This window comes from Periplaneta americana, chromosome 1 (genome assembly GCF_040183065.1).
Source record: "Periplaneta americana isolate PAMFEO1 chromosome 1, P.americana_PAMFEO1_priV1, whole genome shotgun sequence".
Taxonomy (NCBI): domain Eukaryota; kingdom Metazoa; phylum Arthropoda; class Insecta; order Blattodea; family Blattidae; genus Periplaneta; species Periplaneta americana.
Genome location: NC_091117.1, coordinates 175,162,960 through 175,182,030, shown reverse-complemented (window position 1 = coordinate 175,182,030; position 19,071 = coordinate 175,162,960). Strand labels below are relative to the sequence as shown.

Here is a 19,071-nt window from a genome sequence, read left to right as displayed (position 1 = left end):
TACTTATATTTTTTAAGGGTCCTCCATTACAGCTCTCGATGGTTCCATAAGATATCAGTCTGATGTATATAGGAACGTAGAAAATTGAAATCGACGAGGTACAGCCTGCTAATGAGTTTTTCCTATTGCCTCCACTTTACTTTCATTCCGAAAAAATTTTTGTTGAGGATTAATATAATTCCTTAAAATTCCAATCAATAATTTGACATCTGATGTCAATCACAGAAACCATGAGACCATCGAGGGCGGTATAATGCTTCTTCATAAAGTATAGAGAAAGCTTATTGTGATTCTACTTACTCTTTGTGACGACACATCTGTTGCAACATATGTCATCCTGCGGCCTTGCTGGAGTGAATGCTCCTGGACAGTTTTCCTGGGCGATGTTTACACAGAAAACGTGCGCACAGAGTCCGAGGTTCGGATAGTGATCCGGCGGCTGAGCCGTAACCATGGCAACGAGGGTACTGGCGAGTAACAGGAAGACAACGCGTTCCATCTGCGACATGATGAATCTCAATTACCTATAATATCACATATGCGAACATCTTAAATAATATATCAAAAACATATTTCTTTTTCAATGACAAGTCTGTTAAATGAGAAAATTATGAGAGAGAGAGAGAGATAGAGAGAGACAGAGATAGGGGGGAGAGGGGAGAGTTGAACAGGGGGATAGGCGGAGATGGCTAGGGAGGGAGGGGAAAGAGGAGAAAGAGAGGGGAAGAGGGGGTGTGGGAGAAGGGGAGTAGGTTGGGGAGGACGAGATGAGGAAGGCCGTGGGAGGGAGTGGAAGAGGAAGGGAGAGGGGGAGTGGGGAGGAGGTTGGGGAGTGTGAAGTGGTGAGGAGATGGATGGACGGGGAGTGGTAGAGAATGGGAGAGTAGGGGAGGGTGGGAGAGATGTAGAGAGGGAGAGGGGAAGGAGAGCGAGAAGAAGGCAGGGAGAGGGGCTGGTAGAACAGAAGCGTCTTCTGTAAATATGCACCACATTGTCCAATACAGATTGTCAGAAGTGAAACCCACGCCTTTCTTTCAACACTGATTAACAGAAGAGAAACCCACACCTTTCTTTCAACACAGATTAACAGAAGAGAAACCCACACATTTCTTTCAACACAGATTGACAGAAGTGAAACTCACACCTTTCTTTTCAATACAGATTGACAGAAGTGAAACCCACACCTTTCTTTCAACACAGATTGACAGGTGTGAAACCCACACTTTTCTTTCAACACAGATTGACAGAAGTGAAACCCACAATTATTTTTCAACACAGATTGACAGAAGTGAAACCCACACCTTTCTTTCAACACAGATTGCCAGAAGTGAAACCCACAATTTTTTTTCAACAAAGATTGACAAAAGTGAAACCCACACCTTTCTTTCAACACAGATTGCCAGAAGTGAAACCCACAATTATTTTTCAACACAGATTGACAGAAGTGAAACCCACACCTTTCTTTCAACACAGATTGCCAGAAGTGAAACCCACAATTTTTTCCAACAAAGATTGACAAAAGTGAAACCCACACCTTTCTTTCAACACAGATTGCCAGAAGTGAAACCCACAATTATTTTTCAACACAGATTGACAGAAGTGAAACCCACACTTTTCTTTCAACACAGATTAACAGAAGTGAAACCCACACCTTTCTTTCAACACAGTTTAACAGAACTGAAACCCACACCTTTCTTTCAACACAGATTGACAAAAGTGAAACCCACAATTTTTTTTCAACACAGATTGACAGAAGTGAAACCCACATCTTTCTTTCAACACAGATTGACAGAAGTGAAACCCACAGCTTTCTTTCAACACAGATTAACAGAAGTGAAACCCACACCTTTCTTCAACACAGATTGACAGAAGTGAAACCCACACCTTTCTTTCAACACAGTTTAACAGAACTGAAACCCACACCTTTCTTTAACACAGTTTAACAGAAGTGAAACCCACACCTTTCTCTCAGCACAGACTGACAGAAGTGAAACCCACACCTTTCTTTCAACACAGTTTAACAGAAATGAAACCCACACTTTTCTTTCAACACAGTTTAACAGAACTGAAACCCACACCTTTCTTTCAGCACAGATTGACAGAAGTGAAACCCACACCTTTCTGTCAACACAGATTGACAGAAGTGAAACCCACACCTTTCTGTCAACACAGATTGACAGAAGTGAAACCCACACTTTTCTTTCAACACAGATTGACAGAAGTGAAACCCACACCTTTCTTTCAACACAGTTTAACAGAAGTGAAACCCACACCTTTCTTTCAGCACAGATTGACAGAAGTGAAACCCACACCTTTCTTTCAACACAGATTGACAGAAGTGAAACCCACAATTTTTTGTCAACACAGATTGACTGAAGTGAAACCCACAATTTTTTTTTCAACACAGATTGACGGAAGTGAAACCCACACCTTTCTTCCAACTCAGATTGACAGAAGTGAAACCCATACTTTTTTTTTACAAAAAATTGCAACTAATGTTATGATATTTGTAAATAATAAATAATTAGCCTACATATGGAAATAGGTATTAGGTCGTAATAATAACAATAATAATAATAATAATAATAATAATAATAATAATAATAATGATAATAATATCAGTCGTGCAACAGCTCATGAAGAGGCAAGGCCGGACTCACGTCCACATGTTCCGACAGAAGTGAACGATCATCCTCAGTACGAGGGTAACGTGTGGTCAGCACAATAATCCCTCTAGACATTACAGCTAGTTTTAGAAACCGGATTTCGCTATCTCTCCTAGCGCCCCAAATTCGTCACAATGCTGGCCGAAATTTCATGAGGATATTCCTTCCCCATGAGGACTGGAACTAGCACTATCTCCCTACCAATGTAAGTGGGGGCATGATATCTTAGGACTTAGCCCATGATGCTGCAGAGCGAGATTACATACAGATTATTATAATATAGAATTAAATATTAATAGTTGGCTAAACTGAAGGATGATTACGAAGTTTGGAAAGTACCTGTCTGCAGATCTTTTATTTTATCTCTGTCTCTGTGCAACGTCACATTTTGTGGCGAGATGGAAAAAGAGATAAAATGTTGTAATGGTTTTTAATACGCCGAAATCCACGATTAATATAGGCAAACCACTTGAAATATAACGGTCACTGCCCGGCAGAGATATAAAGAAATATCTGTATAAGAAAGGTTGTTTGAGGAGAAAGACGACTGATATTATTACATTGTTATTGAATAATTGTCAAATAGGTCCCAAGTCTTATAAGTGCTTATTAAAAATTAAAAAGTGGTAATAATAACAATAAAACAATTCATACTACAAAACAAGAACTAGACCTACTTGTGGAATTAGGAGGAGGAAATTAAAGAATAAGGAAAAAGAGAAAGAATGAATGAAGAAAAATAAGGAAAAGAATGATTAGAGAGACGACAACAAAACATTGAGAAATAAAATAATGAGAAACATGCAGGAAATGGATCAAAAAGCGATAAGAAGGAAGAGGGAAAAAGAGGGAAAATATGTATTTATTAATACTACAATTGGGTATACACCCGGTGGCAGTGATATATGATATACAATAATTACAATTACATGAAATGAAATGAAATAAACGTAAATCTATAAATAGTAGATGCAATAAACCTAGGACTATAAATAAAAACTATTCTATAATAAAAAGAAACATCAAAGACAAAATAAGTTTAATAAGAATGCTTACCTTGCTGCTATTTGAACTCAATTACTATTGTCACTCCGATGATGGTTGCAGAGATCTTGGTGTGGATATCGAAACGTTAGCTTGCCTTGACGTAGCACGAGTAGTGTTGTGGTACTGAGATGATGACAGGAGGAGAACTGAATGCTCGTTTCTAACCTTGACCAGACAACTGGGGGAATAACTATGACTGTGAGATAATTACAGACCCCTTGGGTGTTGGGCGTCCTTGTGCTACAGGTGACGCAAGAAGAGAATCTTTTAATTCAAGAATCACGCTTTATCAACAAAGCGGTCAAAAATCGAAAGATGAATTGCATGCTGAAGTCAACATTTAAACAAATTTGTTATCTAATCGCTTTAATCAGAATTAGTACCAACAGCTGAATACATGCAGGATGGAATCTTTTCGAAAGGAGAATTCATGTTTATTATATTTCTTTTTCTTTGTTGTCCACCACTTTGGCACTGTGGCTAGTGTACATGCATCCCATCCAAGCGGTTGCTGGTTCTGTCCCTGGTATGGGTAGTAGAAGAGATTTATGTTCCGTCTACAGGACCAGGTGTTTATTCCCTTATCGTGTGTCTCAACGGAGGTCCATGATGACCACACGACCAGGGAAGACAGCAGTATGTACCTCTTTAGTGTAGGCCGAAGATAATTTTATTCTCCCCTGCACCGTATTGGATTGTAAGTAGATATCATAGGAAGGGATAAAAAAAAAGGAGAAGAAAGAAAGAATTTCACTTTATTAACTACATTTCTTCATACAGTTGTATGGTCCCATCTCACTCGGAACATATGTCGTTCTTGCACGTATATGGCTTCTCGCACTCCACGATGATGGGAAATTTAAGCCCGGCACAGGATTCACCCTTTCCTGTTGAGACAAGAAGACAGCGTAGCCTATTAATTAGCTTTTATGGATTCAAGAAGCTCCTCTATTAAAGGAAATGTTTATATTATATTATTTAAAATGAAAAAGAAAATTAAAAAAGAAAAACTTTCATATCATTGGTTAAATTATGTGCGTTCAGAATAATTCTGAGTTTTCATTTTCTCTGCACTGCAGACATAGAGACAGAATAGTGATTACTATAATATTTTTCATTTTAAACTTGTGCAAGTATAGATGATCCGGAGTTACGCTCGGGCGTGATTATCGAGCATGAGCATTATTTTATAAATGGAACTTGGAAAATTCAGGTGACTCAAATTTTGTTTGTGGATATCTACGCCAATGAAAGCATATGAATCAGAATTATTTTAACACGATATTTATGACTTTTATTAAACCATCACCTGATCAGTTTTTGGGAACCCTATTCATTTTAAATACCATTTATATACTTTTCTGAAAATTACAGTTCTAGACGATAGAGTAATTTTAGTGTATACATTTAGAATGTAAAAACCGTTAAAATGCAAGAATCCAACATAATTTACTCAAGGCATGTACAGTTTTGGGACGCACCTGAATTCTTCAGTGAGAATGAATGATGTAATTAATTTTGACACTGATAGCTCGCTTGGGAAATAATTTAAACATACAGTACGATTACTTAGTCCTGACAGTCGCCGGCGATCTGCGCCTGGGTCAGGCGAGTCCATTAAGTTACGCCAAGGGATGTTCAGGTTAGTCTGTTGCCTGCAGTCAGAGAGATCGGATGTCTCGTATGCGGTATAGCGTTGTGTTTCCAGTACAGTTGAGCTGTACTGCAGTCCTTTAGCGACCGCTCGCCTTTATCTCTACTCCGAACTCTCCCCACTACTCCTATTACTTCCCCTCTTTCGCGTCGCTGAGCTGTCAGGACTAAATAATCGGGCTGTACGTTACGTCTCTGTTTAAAGAGGCATATAATTATACAACATTGTAGCTCACTCACACTATTTAGCTCTTTCTTCTTTAATAGAAAAATAAGCCTTAAACTTGTCTCCAGCCTCCAAAGCTAAATGATTCAGCAGAATTATTGCCTCCAAACTTAGTTAGTGCTATCTAGTTTTGTAATGGTATAGGCTCTAATACTTTCCATAGGAAAGACGACGGTGTTCGCTGTAATGAAAACAGCTCAGCTTACGTTATTCGCTCGGCGATGTTCGGCAACGTTGTACGCTGGGTGATGATCCTCATAGTGGAACCATAGCTTAAGATTAGCCACTAGAAATTTAACGGTCACTGACCGCCAGAGATATAATGAAAAATCTGTTCGAAATCTTCGATAGAAAGGGACATTATTTGTAGATGATATTTTGAGCATTTTGCATTTATATTTTTTTATTTCATATAAATGTGTGACTAAACTTATACGGCGTATATTAATTACTTTATACTCGACCATGCCGAAATGTAGTAATTATACACCTGGTAGCAGCCCTTTAATGGACCTCATTAAAGTACACCTATTCATTAAAGTTCAGGTGTTCCACCAATCAGAAAATACCATTGTAGCAATATGAAAGCGCAAGTATCGATTATTCTCGGATATGCAATCGAAAGACAACTAGTTCTGTTACTATAATAATTAGCGTTAATTGTAAATAATATTCAAATAAATTCAATTTGTCATCTCGTTTTTCAATGTCTAATTAAATTTCAAGGTTATATCAAGATTAATGTTTATTTTACTCTCTAGATTATATCAAGGTCAATGTCGACATTTGTTTCTCGGAAAAAATCAATACTTTCGCGTCTGCGCATATCTCACAATTTACGAGGTATTGCACAAGGTCAGTTCCGCTCCTCAGTCAGATAGGAATAATATGAATAATTTCAAGTTAGAAATATGGTCGAGCATAAAAAGTCGTATGAAACTATAATGGTAATTAAGACGCTCGTATGAAAATTATGAAACTCTCTTTCGCTCGTTTCATAAACTACTCGCGTCTTAATTACTACCATTATAGGCTCGTTGCATAATGTACTACTATAGATATATCAATTGATCATTAAACTATTCCCTTTAAGAATTTGTACCGCTATTTTAAATTTCTGGTATAACATTCAGATGAAAGGATTTTTCAAAAAGTCCAAAAGCAACAGATTCTACATTCGATAACATGCTGAATGACTGGGCATTATTGAAGTCTTATTACGGTACACTAAAACTCTGCAGTGTTGGATATGGAAGTGAAAAGTCGCGGAAAGATATGTGCTTACATACATAATAGGGGAGATAAAATGTTGAAACGTTACTCACTCTTTGTGACAACACAGCCATTGCAGCACAAGTCTATTTCCGGCTGTGCGGGAGTGAACTTCCCCGGGCAGTCTTCCTGAGGGATATTTGCGCATCCCACGCGTGCACAGAGTCCGAGATATGAGTTATAATCAGGCGCCTGCTCCGTAACCATGACTCCGAGGAGACTGACGAGCAGTAACAAAGCAATGCGTTCCATCTGCGAAATATGGATCTAGCTATTAATTAATCTAAAACTTCAATGAGATATATTTATAATTTTTTGTTCAGTCCAGGCGACGGAAATAATGAGAATACAGATATGAATGTTAATTTTTACAATATAAGTATATTTATTAGAGATACAATTGTGGTTATCTAGGTAACGATAATTACATGAACAACAAAGATTTAAATATATTTTCCACTTTAATTGGCCTGGGAAAATAAAATTAGTATGGAAATATATACAAAGTGGAATATAGGAAATGTTATTAATATCAGTTTGTTATTCTTTGAGATATTTCAGACAAAACTGTATGATGCAATTTTATTCGTTTTTTCTTTCTTTTCGAGATAATTTTTTTTATTATTAGTCCATTTTTTAATTGTGTATATTTTATTCAATTGTCGGTTTCCGGTTTAATTATGTGAATCCTACTTACTTGTAATTAATACTAATATGTATTCCAATGTGTTTATTTTGTATTTTTTATTGTGTACATTTTTTATTGAATTATCGACTTCTGTTTTTGTACGATTCATATTTGATTCTAACAACATTAATATGTATTCCACTATGTTTATTTTTATTTTATGAAGTACATTTTTATGTAACTACCTCTTTTGATCTCATTATGTACCTAAATCGTATCAGTATGTAATTACTTAAATCCTATTCAGCTGTATGTTCAACCCTGTAAGCAAGTTTTAATCCTGGTTGAGTGTAAGAGAAGACCTTACGGCCTTAACTCTGCTAGGTTAAATAAAGCCATTATTATTATTATTATTATTATTATTATTATTATTATTATTATTATTATTATAAAATTTGTTTCACATGAAATATTTCATGGCGTGTTTTGGGAAAACCATTGATTTAATTCTCAATATGATCAATTAATTTAAGAGAATAATATATTATGATAGTAAGTGATTGAAATAATTTTATTTTTGTTCTTTAAATGTTCGGAAATTTGATCCGAACAAATGTAACTTTTTACTGTGCAGAGGAATTTTACAATGTTACATTTGTTCAGATCAATTTTCTGCACATTTAAAGCACACAACTTAAATTAGTCAATGATTTGTTATCAGAATATACTGCTCTCTTAAATTGACTGATCACATTGGTAATTAAATCAATTGCTTTCCCAAATCACGGAATGAAATGTTTCGTATAAAACAATTTTATCTCGAAAGGTAAGCAAAAATGAGCAAAATTGTATTAAAACTCTTTTTTTAAATATCTCATAGAATAATCCCTTGAAATTAATGAGATTATTTATGATTCACTCTGTATAGAAGTAGGTTAAGTTAATGTATAAATAATAATAATAATAATAATAATAATAATAATAATCTAAAATTATATTATATTTATATATAGAAAATCGATGTTATATCGAGATTAAATTAATGTAAATAACTTTGAAATTTGATGTTACTAACCAATAACAAAAATGATAAATGTGAAAGAAACGTAAAATATCGAGAAGATGGGAACGACGAAGTAAATAATAAGGGAAATAAAAGAATGAAGAAGAGAAGGGAAGTAATTAGTAAAACAAGAAAAGAGGAAAAGGAAAAGTAAAAATAACAGAAACCTGAATGATATGAATTATGGAAAGTAAAGATTAGTGAGAAATAAGAAAGAGACGGAGAAGAAGAAGTAAAATTAAAGCGAAGATTAGAAAATGAAGGATGTCTTACCCTATTGCTTTCTGAACTTTTCTGCTACTCCTGTACGTCGAATTATTATAGGAGACTTCAATGCCGGTACAGGACTTAAGCTTTACCTTGGTGAAGTGTTAGCGTGACCGCTATTGTCACTCTTATAACGAAACGTGTAGCGGACCTTGAGCAGGGAATTCACGTGATTGGTTACTCCGTTGCAAACAAATTACAGACATTTATGTTAATGAGAGTTCTTCTGCTGTAGCTTACGTTGGAAGTTAATCTCTTAAATTCGAGATAATCCGCTTCATTAACAGTAGGAAGCATTCTTCCGAAATTAACAACTATTTGTTTATTTAGTGTTTCACTAAATTTAAGCAAATATACTTATTCATACAGTTTCATCGCTTCAGCTTTCTTGAGACATAAGACATTATTGCACACATCACTTACGTTTTCTTGTATTAAAACACGATTTTGTTTTTCTTAGTTTAGGATTCGTCCGGTTCTGCGGACAAAAGAGAAGAGAGATGAAATGCATGATTGCTTTTCAGTCTGGGATATACCGAGTAGATGTCTTAACGATCACCAGATAACACAACCGCTTCCAGAACTTCAGCATGGCGTTATCCAGCGATCCTCAACGCCATGATACTAGTGAGGGACGACAGCAATCGTTCCTCCCCGATAGATTCTATTAACAGTCCTTTGTATGTATGTATTTATTTATACTGCAAGTGGGCAAGCACCCGGTGGCAGTGGTATACACAATATAAACAATACACAATAAAATTACAATACACAATACAATTATACAACACAAAATACAATTATACAATACACAGTACAATAAGAATACAAAATACAATTTAACACAATAATTACAATTAATAATAAAACATCAAATAACTGATTTTACAATACAACCTACATATGTATAGTCCCTACATAAGTTTCTCATTGGTACTTATAATAATCTTTCACTTTACTCTCATCTCACTCACTGTAGTGGCACTATGACGCATTTTACTGACATTTTAGGAGACATTTCACTGACTCTTTATAACACATTTCACTGACACTATAGAACACATTTCATTGACGCTATAAATTATCACTGATCGGAACTATTCACTGCACTGTAAAATCGTAACTTCACTGACTCACCTCGCTTCACTAATACACAACAGCTCAAATAAGACAAATAATTACACCCTTATGCATACTTATAAACAGAACTACATTTAAGGTAAACATTTCTAGTCTAAGGCCCTCTTACACGCCATTTTTAAATAATTTACAATTAAAACCAAGGGAGTAACTCGTCAGGCTAAATAAATACATGTCACGTTAAAAAATTAAATGTTAATGTCACCTTAATTTTATTTTTTATTTTTTATTATTTTTTTTTATTTACACAATTTAATAACAAATTTTCTATCATATAATTATTCAACTTATGTTGGTTTAACTTACACTTACTTCTGGTTTTAGTGCAAGTTTTCACCCTATCGCATTTATTTTTTACACATTCAAAACTTGCTAATTTTAATTTGCACTTTATACGAAACTTTTAAAGTTATTTTTGAATCTCCTTAAGGAAGGACAGCCCTCAAAGACCGCTGCAGGTAGGTCATTCCAATCATTTATATTTCTATTTAAAAATGAGAATTTACCTACATCCGTTTTCTGTTTCCTAAATTTGATTTTAAAATCATGATCGTTCCTACCATAGTACGTTGGCTTTTCTAACCGAACCGTTATGCCTACCCATGCTTTCTGACCTAGATGTGCTCTATACAATGATGTAATTCTAGTTTTCCTACGTCTGTTTTCCAAAGTTTCCCATTTAAGTTCTTTTATCGTATCGTTTCCATCTTCTCTTTTACCTTTAACAAATTTAGCTGCCCTATACTGGATTCTTTCTAAGGAATTTACCTGATATATTTTATAGTGATCCCAACATGTAGTTCCGTATTCTATTAACGGCCGCAACAACGTTAGATATGCTATTTCCCTCGATTTGGGGCTAGCCTTTCTCAAGATTCTCATAATAAAGTGAAGTGCCCTCCATGCTTTACCCGTGACATTATCAACATGCTCTCCCCAAGAAAGTTTGGAGTTTAAATACACTCCTAGGTATTTACAACATTGTTCTTGCGGAATTACAACACCACTGAATTCGTAATTAAGACTAGTTTCCTCTCGGGTAGGGGAAGAAAGCGATCGTCTCCTATTCAGACCAGGAATGACTCTTGATCTACCATTAGGTACTGACCATCAGGCGGTGATAGAGTAGTAAACATTGTAGGTACAGAAAAACAGTAATTAATTATCCGTCTTAACTTGGTATCACCGAAGCTCGAACATCTCACTCTGAAACATATTTTTTATTTCATGAAATTAAGAGTAGAGTGAAATATAATGTTAGTGGAATGAAGTGTGTAATGTGGTGAGAATCGTAAGAACTCTGAGAGAAACCGTCGTTTTCTGATCTTGTCCCCACTAACATCACTCACCCGAACACACGGAATGAGAAACTCTCTCGTTCTAGCTTAAGGCTTCGGAGGGGTAATTATTTATTATGATATACTATTAAATGTGTGGGTACGGCCACACGAGCAGAAAATCTGCGACAAATGTAGCTGGAATTATAGACTGCGTTGAGTTAAATGCAAGCGGCCACATGGAGCAATGTAGCTGTAGCTAGTTTGGCGCATTCCAAGGTCGTGTCGCAACTCGAATGGGTCTGGGTCCATTTCTTCTGCGACATTTGCTGCTGCTGGGTACCCACACGTAGCGACACTGGGTGGCTACACGTGTCGCTGCAAATGTCGCTGCAATGTGCTGTATATCAGTATGTTTGTCATTTCGTTTAAATATTACATCCAGGTCATCATTTCTTGTAAACCCGAAGTATATGACTTCTTTGCCTTTGATTTTCTTCACATAATTGTTGCATCCGAACGTGGCACAGTCTGAAGTTTTTAAATCACATGTAGGAGTATAAACTTTTTTTTTATATACATTTCTTAATTTTACAATAATAATAATAATAATAATAATAATAATAATAATAATAATAATAATAATAATAATAATAATAATAGCAAGCAATGAGCAGTTTCTCAGATTATTAAATTTCGGGGGAGGGTGAAACTGGAAGGTGAATCTTTAGGGTATGTTACAGTCTCAATGTCTCATAAAATTTTTGACAAACAAAAGATATTCTAACGCTATAAGATAAGCGTGGTGGTACAAATTGCGATATCTTATAGCTAATTCGAGAGATAACCATTGCGCTTTCTGTACATAATACAACATGAAGACGATGTCAATACTTACACAACTATCCAATCCAATGCACCTACATAAATAGGGTCATAGTGATGACCAGACTTGTAGGAAATGTGATGTAAGTTGAGTCATCACCTCATATTTTGCTGGATAGTCCAGGTCTAAGCCAAATCAGGCATCGTTATCTCGGGAAACATTTGTGTCCCAAGGAATTTCAGCAAATGAAACTCAGTAGCATCGCAAGGCTGGTGTCGCATTACGATCTTCTGGGTTGATTTCTAGGTCAAGGGGTACACAGCGGGCCATTTGTGTTTAGGTACTACAGTTGAAATATACAATCTTGAATCGTAAGAAGTAGAAGAAGAAGAAGAATAAGAAGAAACAGGCACAACTGTGTCTATTGGGATTATGAGAATCCACATTTGACCATGTAGACAGAATTAAGAGCTTCTGTGTGACTCTTTAGGAGGAAATGTTTGCTGGTGGGCTTATCGGACCATATTTTTTTTTAATCCGGCTATAAAATTTGAAATTATCTCGGATTGCTTGATGAAGTGTTGATAAGAACGCAAAACAGTCCACTCTTTGAACATTTGCAGCCAGTTCGGAAGAAGTTAATTCGGTTGATCGACTTGTGACTAAAACATAAATAGTAACGATGGTGAAAATGAATTGAAGGTTCAGAGCCATACTGGGCCAAGCGCCATTTATCAAAAACGGACAAAGCAAGGGTTAAAGTTAAGTGAATACCATAGTTTAATGAAGATCGACATATCTTTTAATTTGAATGTGTGTACTTTATATACTTGCTATATGTTTCCATTGAATTATGGTGATAACTTCATTTTAACTTCTGTTTTATATGGTTTTAGTGAATGACGGTTGGCCCACTATGGTTCTGCACCCTTCAATTTGATTAAACCTTCATAATAAGTTATGACGTTCTTGGGAAAAATGCGTCACTCATATCTACAATCTGTTTTTGATAGATTGATGCACCTATTTAGGTCAGAAAGCAGAAAAAAAGACGATGTGCTTTTGTTTTTGACAGAGATTGTTTCGTTGTTTTCTTGAGAGCTTTCTATTAGAAAATAAAATTGTTCCCGTAATATCATTTTTTATGCTTGCCATAACATGTGTTAAGAAGTGCGAATTCAATTTACAGAAAATGAGCTTGGAATTTTAAAAAGATTTCTGAAACAACAGTTGAGTGCATTTTCCTTTACACTTGAAGCACTCTGAAGTGTTTAGCAACTTACTCCAGTTCTTTTCATACGAGGAGAGTGCATGGAAGTCTGCAAATACAACAGCAAACACTTCAATGTAGCGAAGAATATTCTAAAATAAGCTATCTTAAAATCAATAAGACTACAACTACCGAAGTTTTTACATTGTTTTTAATTGTAAGATCGTACAAAAATTCAGTTACATAGTTTTTAGTTTTGGGTAACATAATTCATAACCGTTTCCATAAGTTAAGTTTTCTTCAGTCAGTATATCGGAAATTGAACACAATATCCCAGATCACATAAATAGATTGCTCATTCCTATGCTAAAATCGGTTGCACTTTGAAGAGAACAACCGCCAGGATCGCCACCCATCTGCCATAAACGAACACGAGATGGCAGTACAGTCGCTAATGCAATTCAAATGGGAGTAATGACGTGACTCCTTATGTAACAACTAGATGGCAGCATAGTAAACCTGACAAAAGTTGTTACAGTCAAAGCCTATAACGCCGAGCAATCTGGGTATATATGATCTAGATTCTAGGACAATATCCTCTAATCAAAATTTCCCCCAGAATTCTACCGAAATTTTCTTTTAGTTCCTTTCCAACTGCTAGAAAATTTTATGAACACAATTTATTAATTAGTTTCAGTTTTAAAGGAATGGAAGATTGTTAATTAACAAGTTGTAATAAGCTTCTGTAAGGTTAACATTTCGTATGTAACTGGAAAAATTGTATATTGGCCACGATTACTCTTTCAGCAGTCCTCTACGCATGTCCCATTTTTGCAGACGAATGGCTGCTTACACTCCACATAAGTTGCAAAATTAGTAGAAGGTGCACAACTCTCATTGAAATCTGGAACAGAAAAAAAGTCCATTAATAAACAACGATATTTGTTAAGTGTCAGTATCAGACAAATAATGTCTTCATTCATACGCTTGCGTATCAGTCCCCGAATTAAGTTTAGTCTAAACTAGTGCATACGTTATATGTAATTCAACTCGCTATACTGGGTCGGCAGTTGGTTCTGATTAGTTTGGTAGAGGTGTAAAATGAAAGGCAGTTTAAGGGCACCCCTCCATAAGTAATGTTTCACTCCTGTTCTTATATTTATGTGAAACCAACTGATGTTTATACACGGACCAAATGCCTGTGCAAAGTTTAGTTATTATTGCAAACCCAATCTGTCTATCTTCCGAACTGTGAATTATATAACAATTGTATGTTATGAATAGATAACGAAAAAAAAGTCAAATAAAAGCCATGTTTACGGTTTACAAGTACTGTACGCATAGACTATGGCATGAGGTGTGCACACTTCCCAAGTAAGTACAACACGGTACCGTCCACAGAGAACACCACTCGAACACCGAAAACAACTATTGTCATTCTTCTCAGTCAGTCCTCATCCTGAACAGAGAATATTGAGATACGTGAACATATTCTTCATTTGTGTTCAGTGAAGTGATCATAATGCCGAAGACAGATGTTAAAAAACATAGGATGTATTCTTTAATACAAGAATATGGTGTCCACAATTTTAGTAGTGATACTGGTGAAACAATTAAGTGTCGGCTATGTATGTGTGCATTAAAAAGATAACAAAACAATCGATAGAATATCAATGTAATACACAGAAACACATGAAAAGTGTTGCCCGTATGTTAGAAGAAAATAAGGGTTCAAGTTCAAATTCCGCCTCAAATATGAAATATGACTTTTGCCAGGATTTGTGTCGAATGATGATAAGTTGCAATATTCCATTCAAAACGTTGAACAATCCTCACTTTAAAGGGTTTATAGAAAAGTACACAAAATATGCCATTACTATAGTTATATCAACGTACAACCAATATTCGGTGATTATTCCGTGTGTCAATTTACATTTCCCCCGGCCTATACCTGCACGCGCCTTTAGTGTAACTGCTGTGCTTACGTAAACAACAACCCTCTGACGAGACAAATTAGTCGCGTTGTAGTTACCTTCACATCCGGATGACTTTTTTTCCGCTGTCTAGTTATGAAACTTATTGAAACATTATGTATTTTGTAGGTAAAAAAGTAATTGCTCGAGAATGGGTTGACTTAGATCTGTGAATTTTGGGATAGAGTTAAACATATCTGAAAGACTTTTTGTGCAAATATTGCTTTTTGTTTAAAAAAATTGTGACAGTTCGTGCAGGAAGTGTATTCCAGACTGTGTTGTTTTTCCTTTAGAAAAAAAAATTGCCATTTTATAAAATTCTCTTGAGCTTGAAATTTGCGGTAAATAGACCCTGTTCTGCCACTGCCATTTACATCATAACACTGGGAGTTGGTAACACTGGTAAATCAGCTTATTCCCCCCCCCCCCTATTTTTAGTAATCAGCTGTGGAGTTTGCTACAAGTGTGGGAAGGCTAGATTTCTTTATTGAAAAAAATTAAAATATGTCGACTTTCAGTGAGTGTGGACGTGAAGTCGCAGATTATTGGGATGTGGAAGAATGACCTAAGAATATATAACAAATTTATATTTAAATATCCTAATCTTGTCAATTCTAATAGTTATAGTATTAAATTTAAAAAAGTTATGCATGGATTATATAAAAATTGAAAAATTGTTAATTTTAATTTATTATACTATAATTGCACAGTAGACATAAGACAAATTGTATTGTATAATTATTAATTTCAATTCAGGAATCCGCCCCTGAGCACGAGTTCTACTCTTTCAGGGGAGAGCTAAAGTTTTTTCTGTGTATATTATATTTTATGTTACAATTATTAGCAAATAATGAACGAATGAATAAATAAATAAATAAGTAAGTAAGTAAGTAAGTAAGTAAAGAAGTAAGTAAGTAAATAAATAAGTAAGTAAGTAAATAAATAAGTAAATAAAGAAATAAATAAATAAAACTCCATTCCAAAATGCATTGATCAAAGTCAACCCACTGTAGAGTAATTAATTTTTTTTTGCTACAAATTGTGTAATTTTTAACAAGTTTCACAGCAGACAAAATTGTTACATAATCCACAGATAGACAGATTGCGTTTGCAGTAAAAACTTCACTTTTCACAGGAATTTGGTCCCTGTATAAACATCAGGTGGTTTCAAATAAATATAACAGGAATAAAACATCACTTTTGAAGGGGTATTCTTAAACGTTTCGTAAGAGCTGTATATGAAGAAATTGTATAACATGTCGGGAAGAACATGGTCTATTTCCCAGTATTGATCCCCATATGGACTGTATTGGTGCCACGTAAAATATTAAACGAATTTTTGTAATAATTAATACATGTATGCTACAGTTTCATTATAAATCATAACCTTTGCAAAAGCACTGTAAACTAAAATGGCTTACGTAATTTAAATCTTCATATGACATATTTCCTATTTGAAACAACATACCGAACTGAAATCTGCTACCGACAGCACCTCTGACTCTCTGAGTTTGTTGTCTTCCAGAAACAGATTTGAATGGACAGGTGGTAGAAATTGCATGAATAATTAGCTCTCTTATTCAGTTTACATCTTAATTGAAATACCGGTTCAGATATACAGTCTGATCCGTTTGGGTATTGATAATATTAATTTATTATTATAAAGGTATTATGATAGTAGGAAAAACTTCTTGTTGGTTATATTATGATTAAAATATGGGAGTTTCCATATATGACAATCAACAATGCATGATCTGAAAGGACAAATGAAAATCGTAGATTTTTAAAATGGCTGCTACAAATCAACAGCGGGCACAATGTGTTCTTTGGCATGCTAAATTTGAATGTTAAAAGAGTTCGAAGGGAATTTCGACGTGAGTATGGTGTGCGTAATGTACCTAAGTACGATTCCATAATGTTGTGGTATCGAACATTTGTAGAAACAGGTTCTGTGTTAAAAAAAATACATGCAGGAGATCGCAGGCGAAACCCAGTACGAGAAGCAGCTCTTTCTTGGCTTAGTCCCCAAACTCTCCAGATCTCATCCCTCCTGACTTCTTCGTGTGGGGTTTTGTTAAAGACATTGTCTATTCACAGAAATCCAGGAACAATGATGATCTGAGAGTAAAAATTACTCAAGCTTTTCAACAAATCACCCCTCTTATGTTACAACGGACATGGGCTGAATTGCATCGCCATTATGAGCTGTGCAGAGTGCGCAATGGGGATCATGTTGAGCTCTGAGGAATCCCCCATCTTTCAGTGTTGTGTGCACAAAGTTTCAACAAATAAAGTTCAGTAGTAAATGCTTTACGGTGTTTTTATTTTATCCATACCCAAACGGATCACCATGTATTTATATATTTCCTGATATTAAGAGTCCACAAAAATTCCACGACTTATAAGTTCCCATGTAAGAATGTGACACATATAAATTTGCCATGCCTTAAATCAATACATTGTTTTAATTTATGATATTATACAGTGTATTATACAGTGTATAATATCATAAATGAAAACAGTATACACTTTTAATCGCTTACGTCATTCCTGATAACTGCGCACTGTTCTCTACTATCAGGTTCTCCTCTTACCTCTACCTGCTCCCAAGGTTAAACTAGACTGTATACCTGCGCATCAGCCACACTATATTGTTAGCACTGTACCTTTGTATATCACGCAGCGAGTGCAGCATCTGAGGCGATCGACTTTCGGATAATAAACTCCTTCACACTCGCTCTTCTCGATCCAAGGACACTTGGAGTAGAGGCACGGGTTGTCGGTTATGCACTCCGAGGTGACCTGCGTCCTGAGGAGTGTTGCCATGAAGGCGACTGATAAGAATACAGCTGGCAGCTTCATCTGTGGCAGACATTTAAGAATGCACGAACATTTGTCCAAATAATACGCTTAACTCAATCTTTCTCACAGCAAATTAAATTTTAAATCATACTAACTATGACTATTAGAGAATTTAAGTGTAAAATGAACAACCTTAGATATTCCAAATCAATCTTTTCATATACACCAAGAGGTCGTCGGCTTCATTATTGTCACAGGTGAGACACAACAAAAATTGATGTCCAGTGGCGTGACACCTTAAAAAAATGATTTAGGATAAATGCAAACCATTGCCTAGTTTCTCTCTTAGGAATATGTATGATAAGAACTTTCTTGTGTTAAATTTTAACGTACCTTGTTAACATGTTTCGACCTATTTTGGGTCATCTTCAGAACTGGTCGTTGTTGGTCTTGGCGCGTCTTGTTTGCTGTGAGGGTGCGTTCGTAGTGTAGAGTCAAAGATAACAATTTCTCTAAGTGAAGTATTATTACTAGTGAAATGTACAGTAGTGGCAAAAAAAAAACCGGACCGACCCTTGTAGCTGATTTCAGAGCCTTGTTCACTCCAGAGCACGATAGACTGGTAACTAAGACTTTCGTGGTTCGAATCCTGACTGGGAAAGAAACTTTTTTTTGTTCCTTATTCAAATTTATTCCCAATACTTTACGATTGCAGCGATATTTTACTACTTAATTAACTTATTATTCCCAGAACATGAATTTTACCAGCAATCGAAAAGTATTGGGAATAAATCTGAATAAGGAACAAAAGAAAAGTTTTCTTCCCAGGCAGGATTCGAACTACGAAAGTCTTAGTTGCCAGTCTATCGTGCTCTGGAGTGAACAAGGTCGGTCCGGTTTTCTTTTGCCACTACTGTACACTGAAGTGTAAAATTTAGTTTCTCGTGAAACTAGTCAAGTAATGTAATAGCAGTATTGGAGTGCATTTAGTATTTACATGTAAAAGTAAAGATGTTATTAC

At 35.5% G+C, this 19,071-nt stretch overlaps 1 protein-coding gene across 1 annotated transcript; it reads right to left on the bottom strand.

Annotated features, from left to right (window-relative positions):
• Window positions 1-302: 302 nt before the first annotated feature.
• LOC138704434 (uncharacterized) lies at window positions 303-18,549 on the bottom strand. The gene is made up of 6 exons (XM_069832306.1): window positions 18,444-18,549; window positions 17,915-18,110; window positions 8,829-14,179; window positions 6,918-7,116; window positions 3,723-4,600; window positions 303-499 (listed from the first exon to the last, which is right to left on the bottom strand). The coding sequence occupies exons 1-3, from the start codon at window positions 18,474-18,476 to the stop codon at window positions 14,079-14,081; spliced, it is 330 nt and encodes a 109-aa protein (XP_069688407.1). The 5' UTR covers window positions 18,477-18,549; the 3' UTR covers window positions 303-499; window positions 3,723-4,600; window positions 6,918-7,116; window positions 8,829-14,078.
• Between the last annotated feature and the right edge of the window lie 522 nt (window positions 18,550-19,071).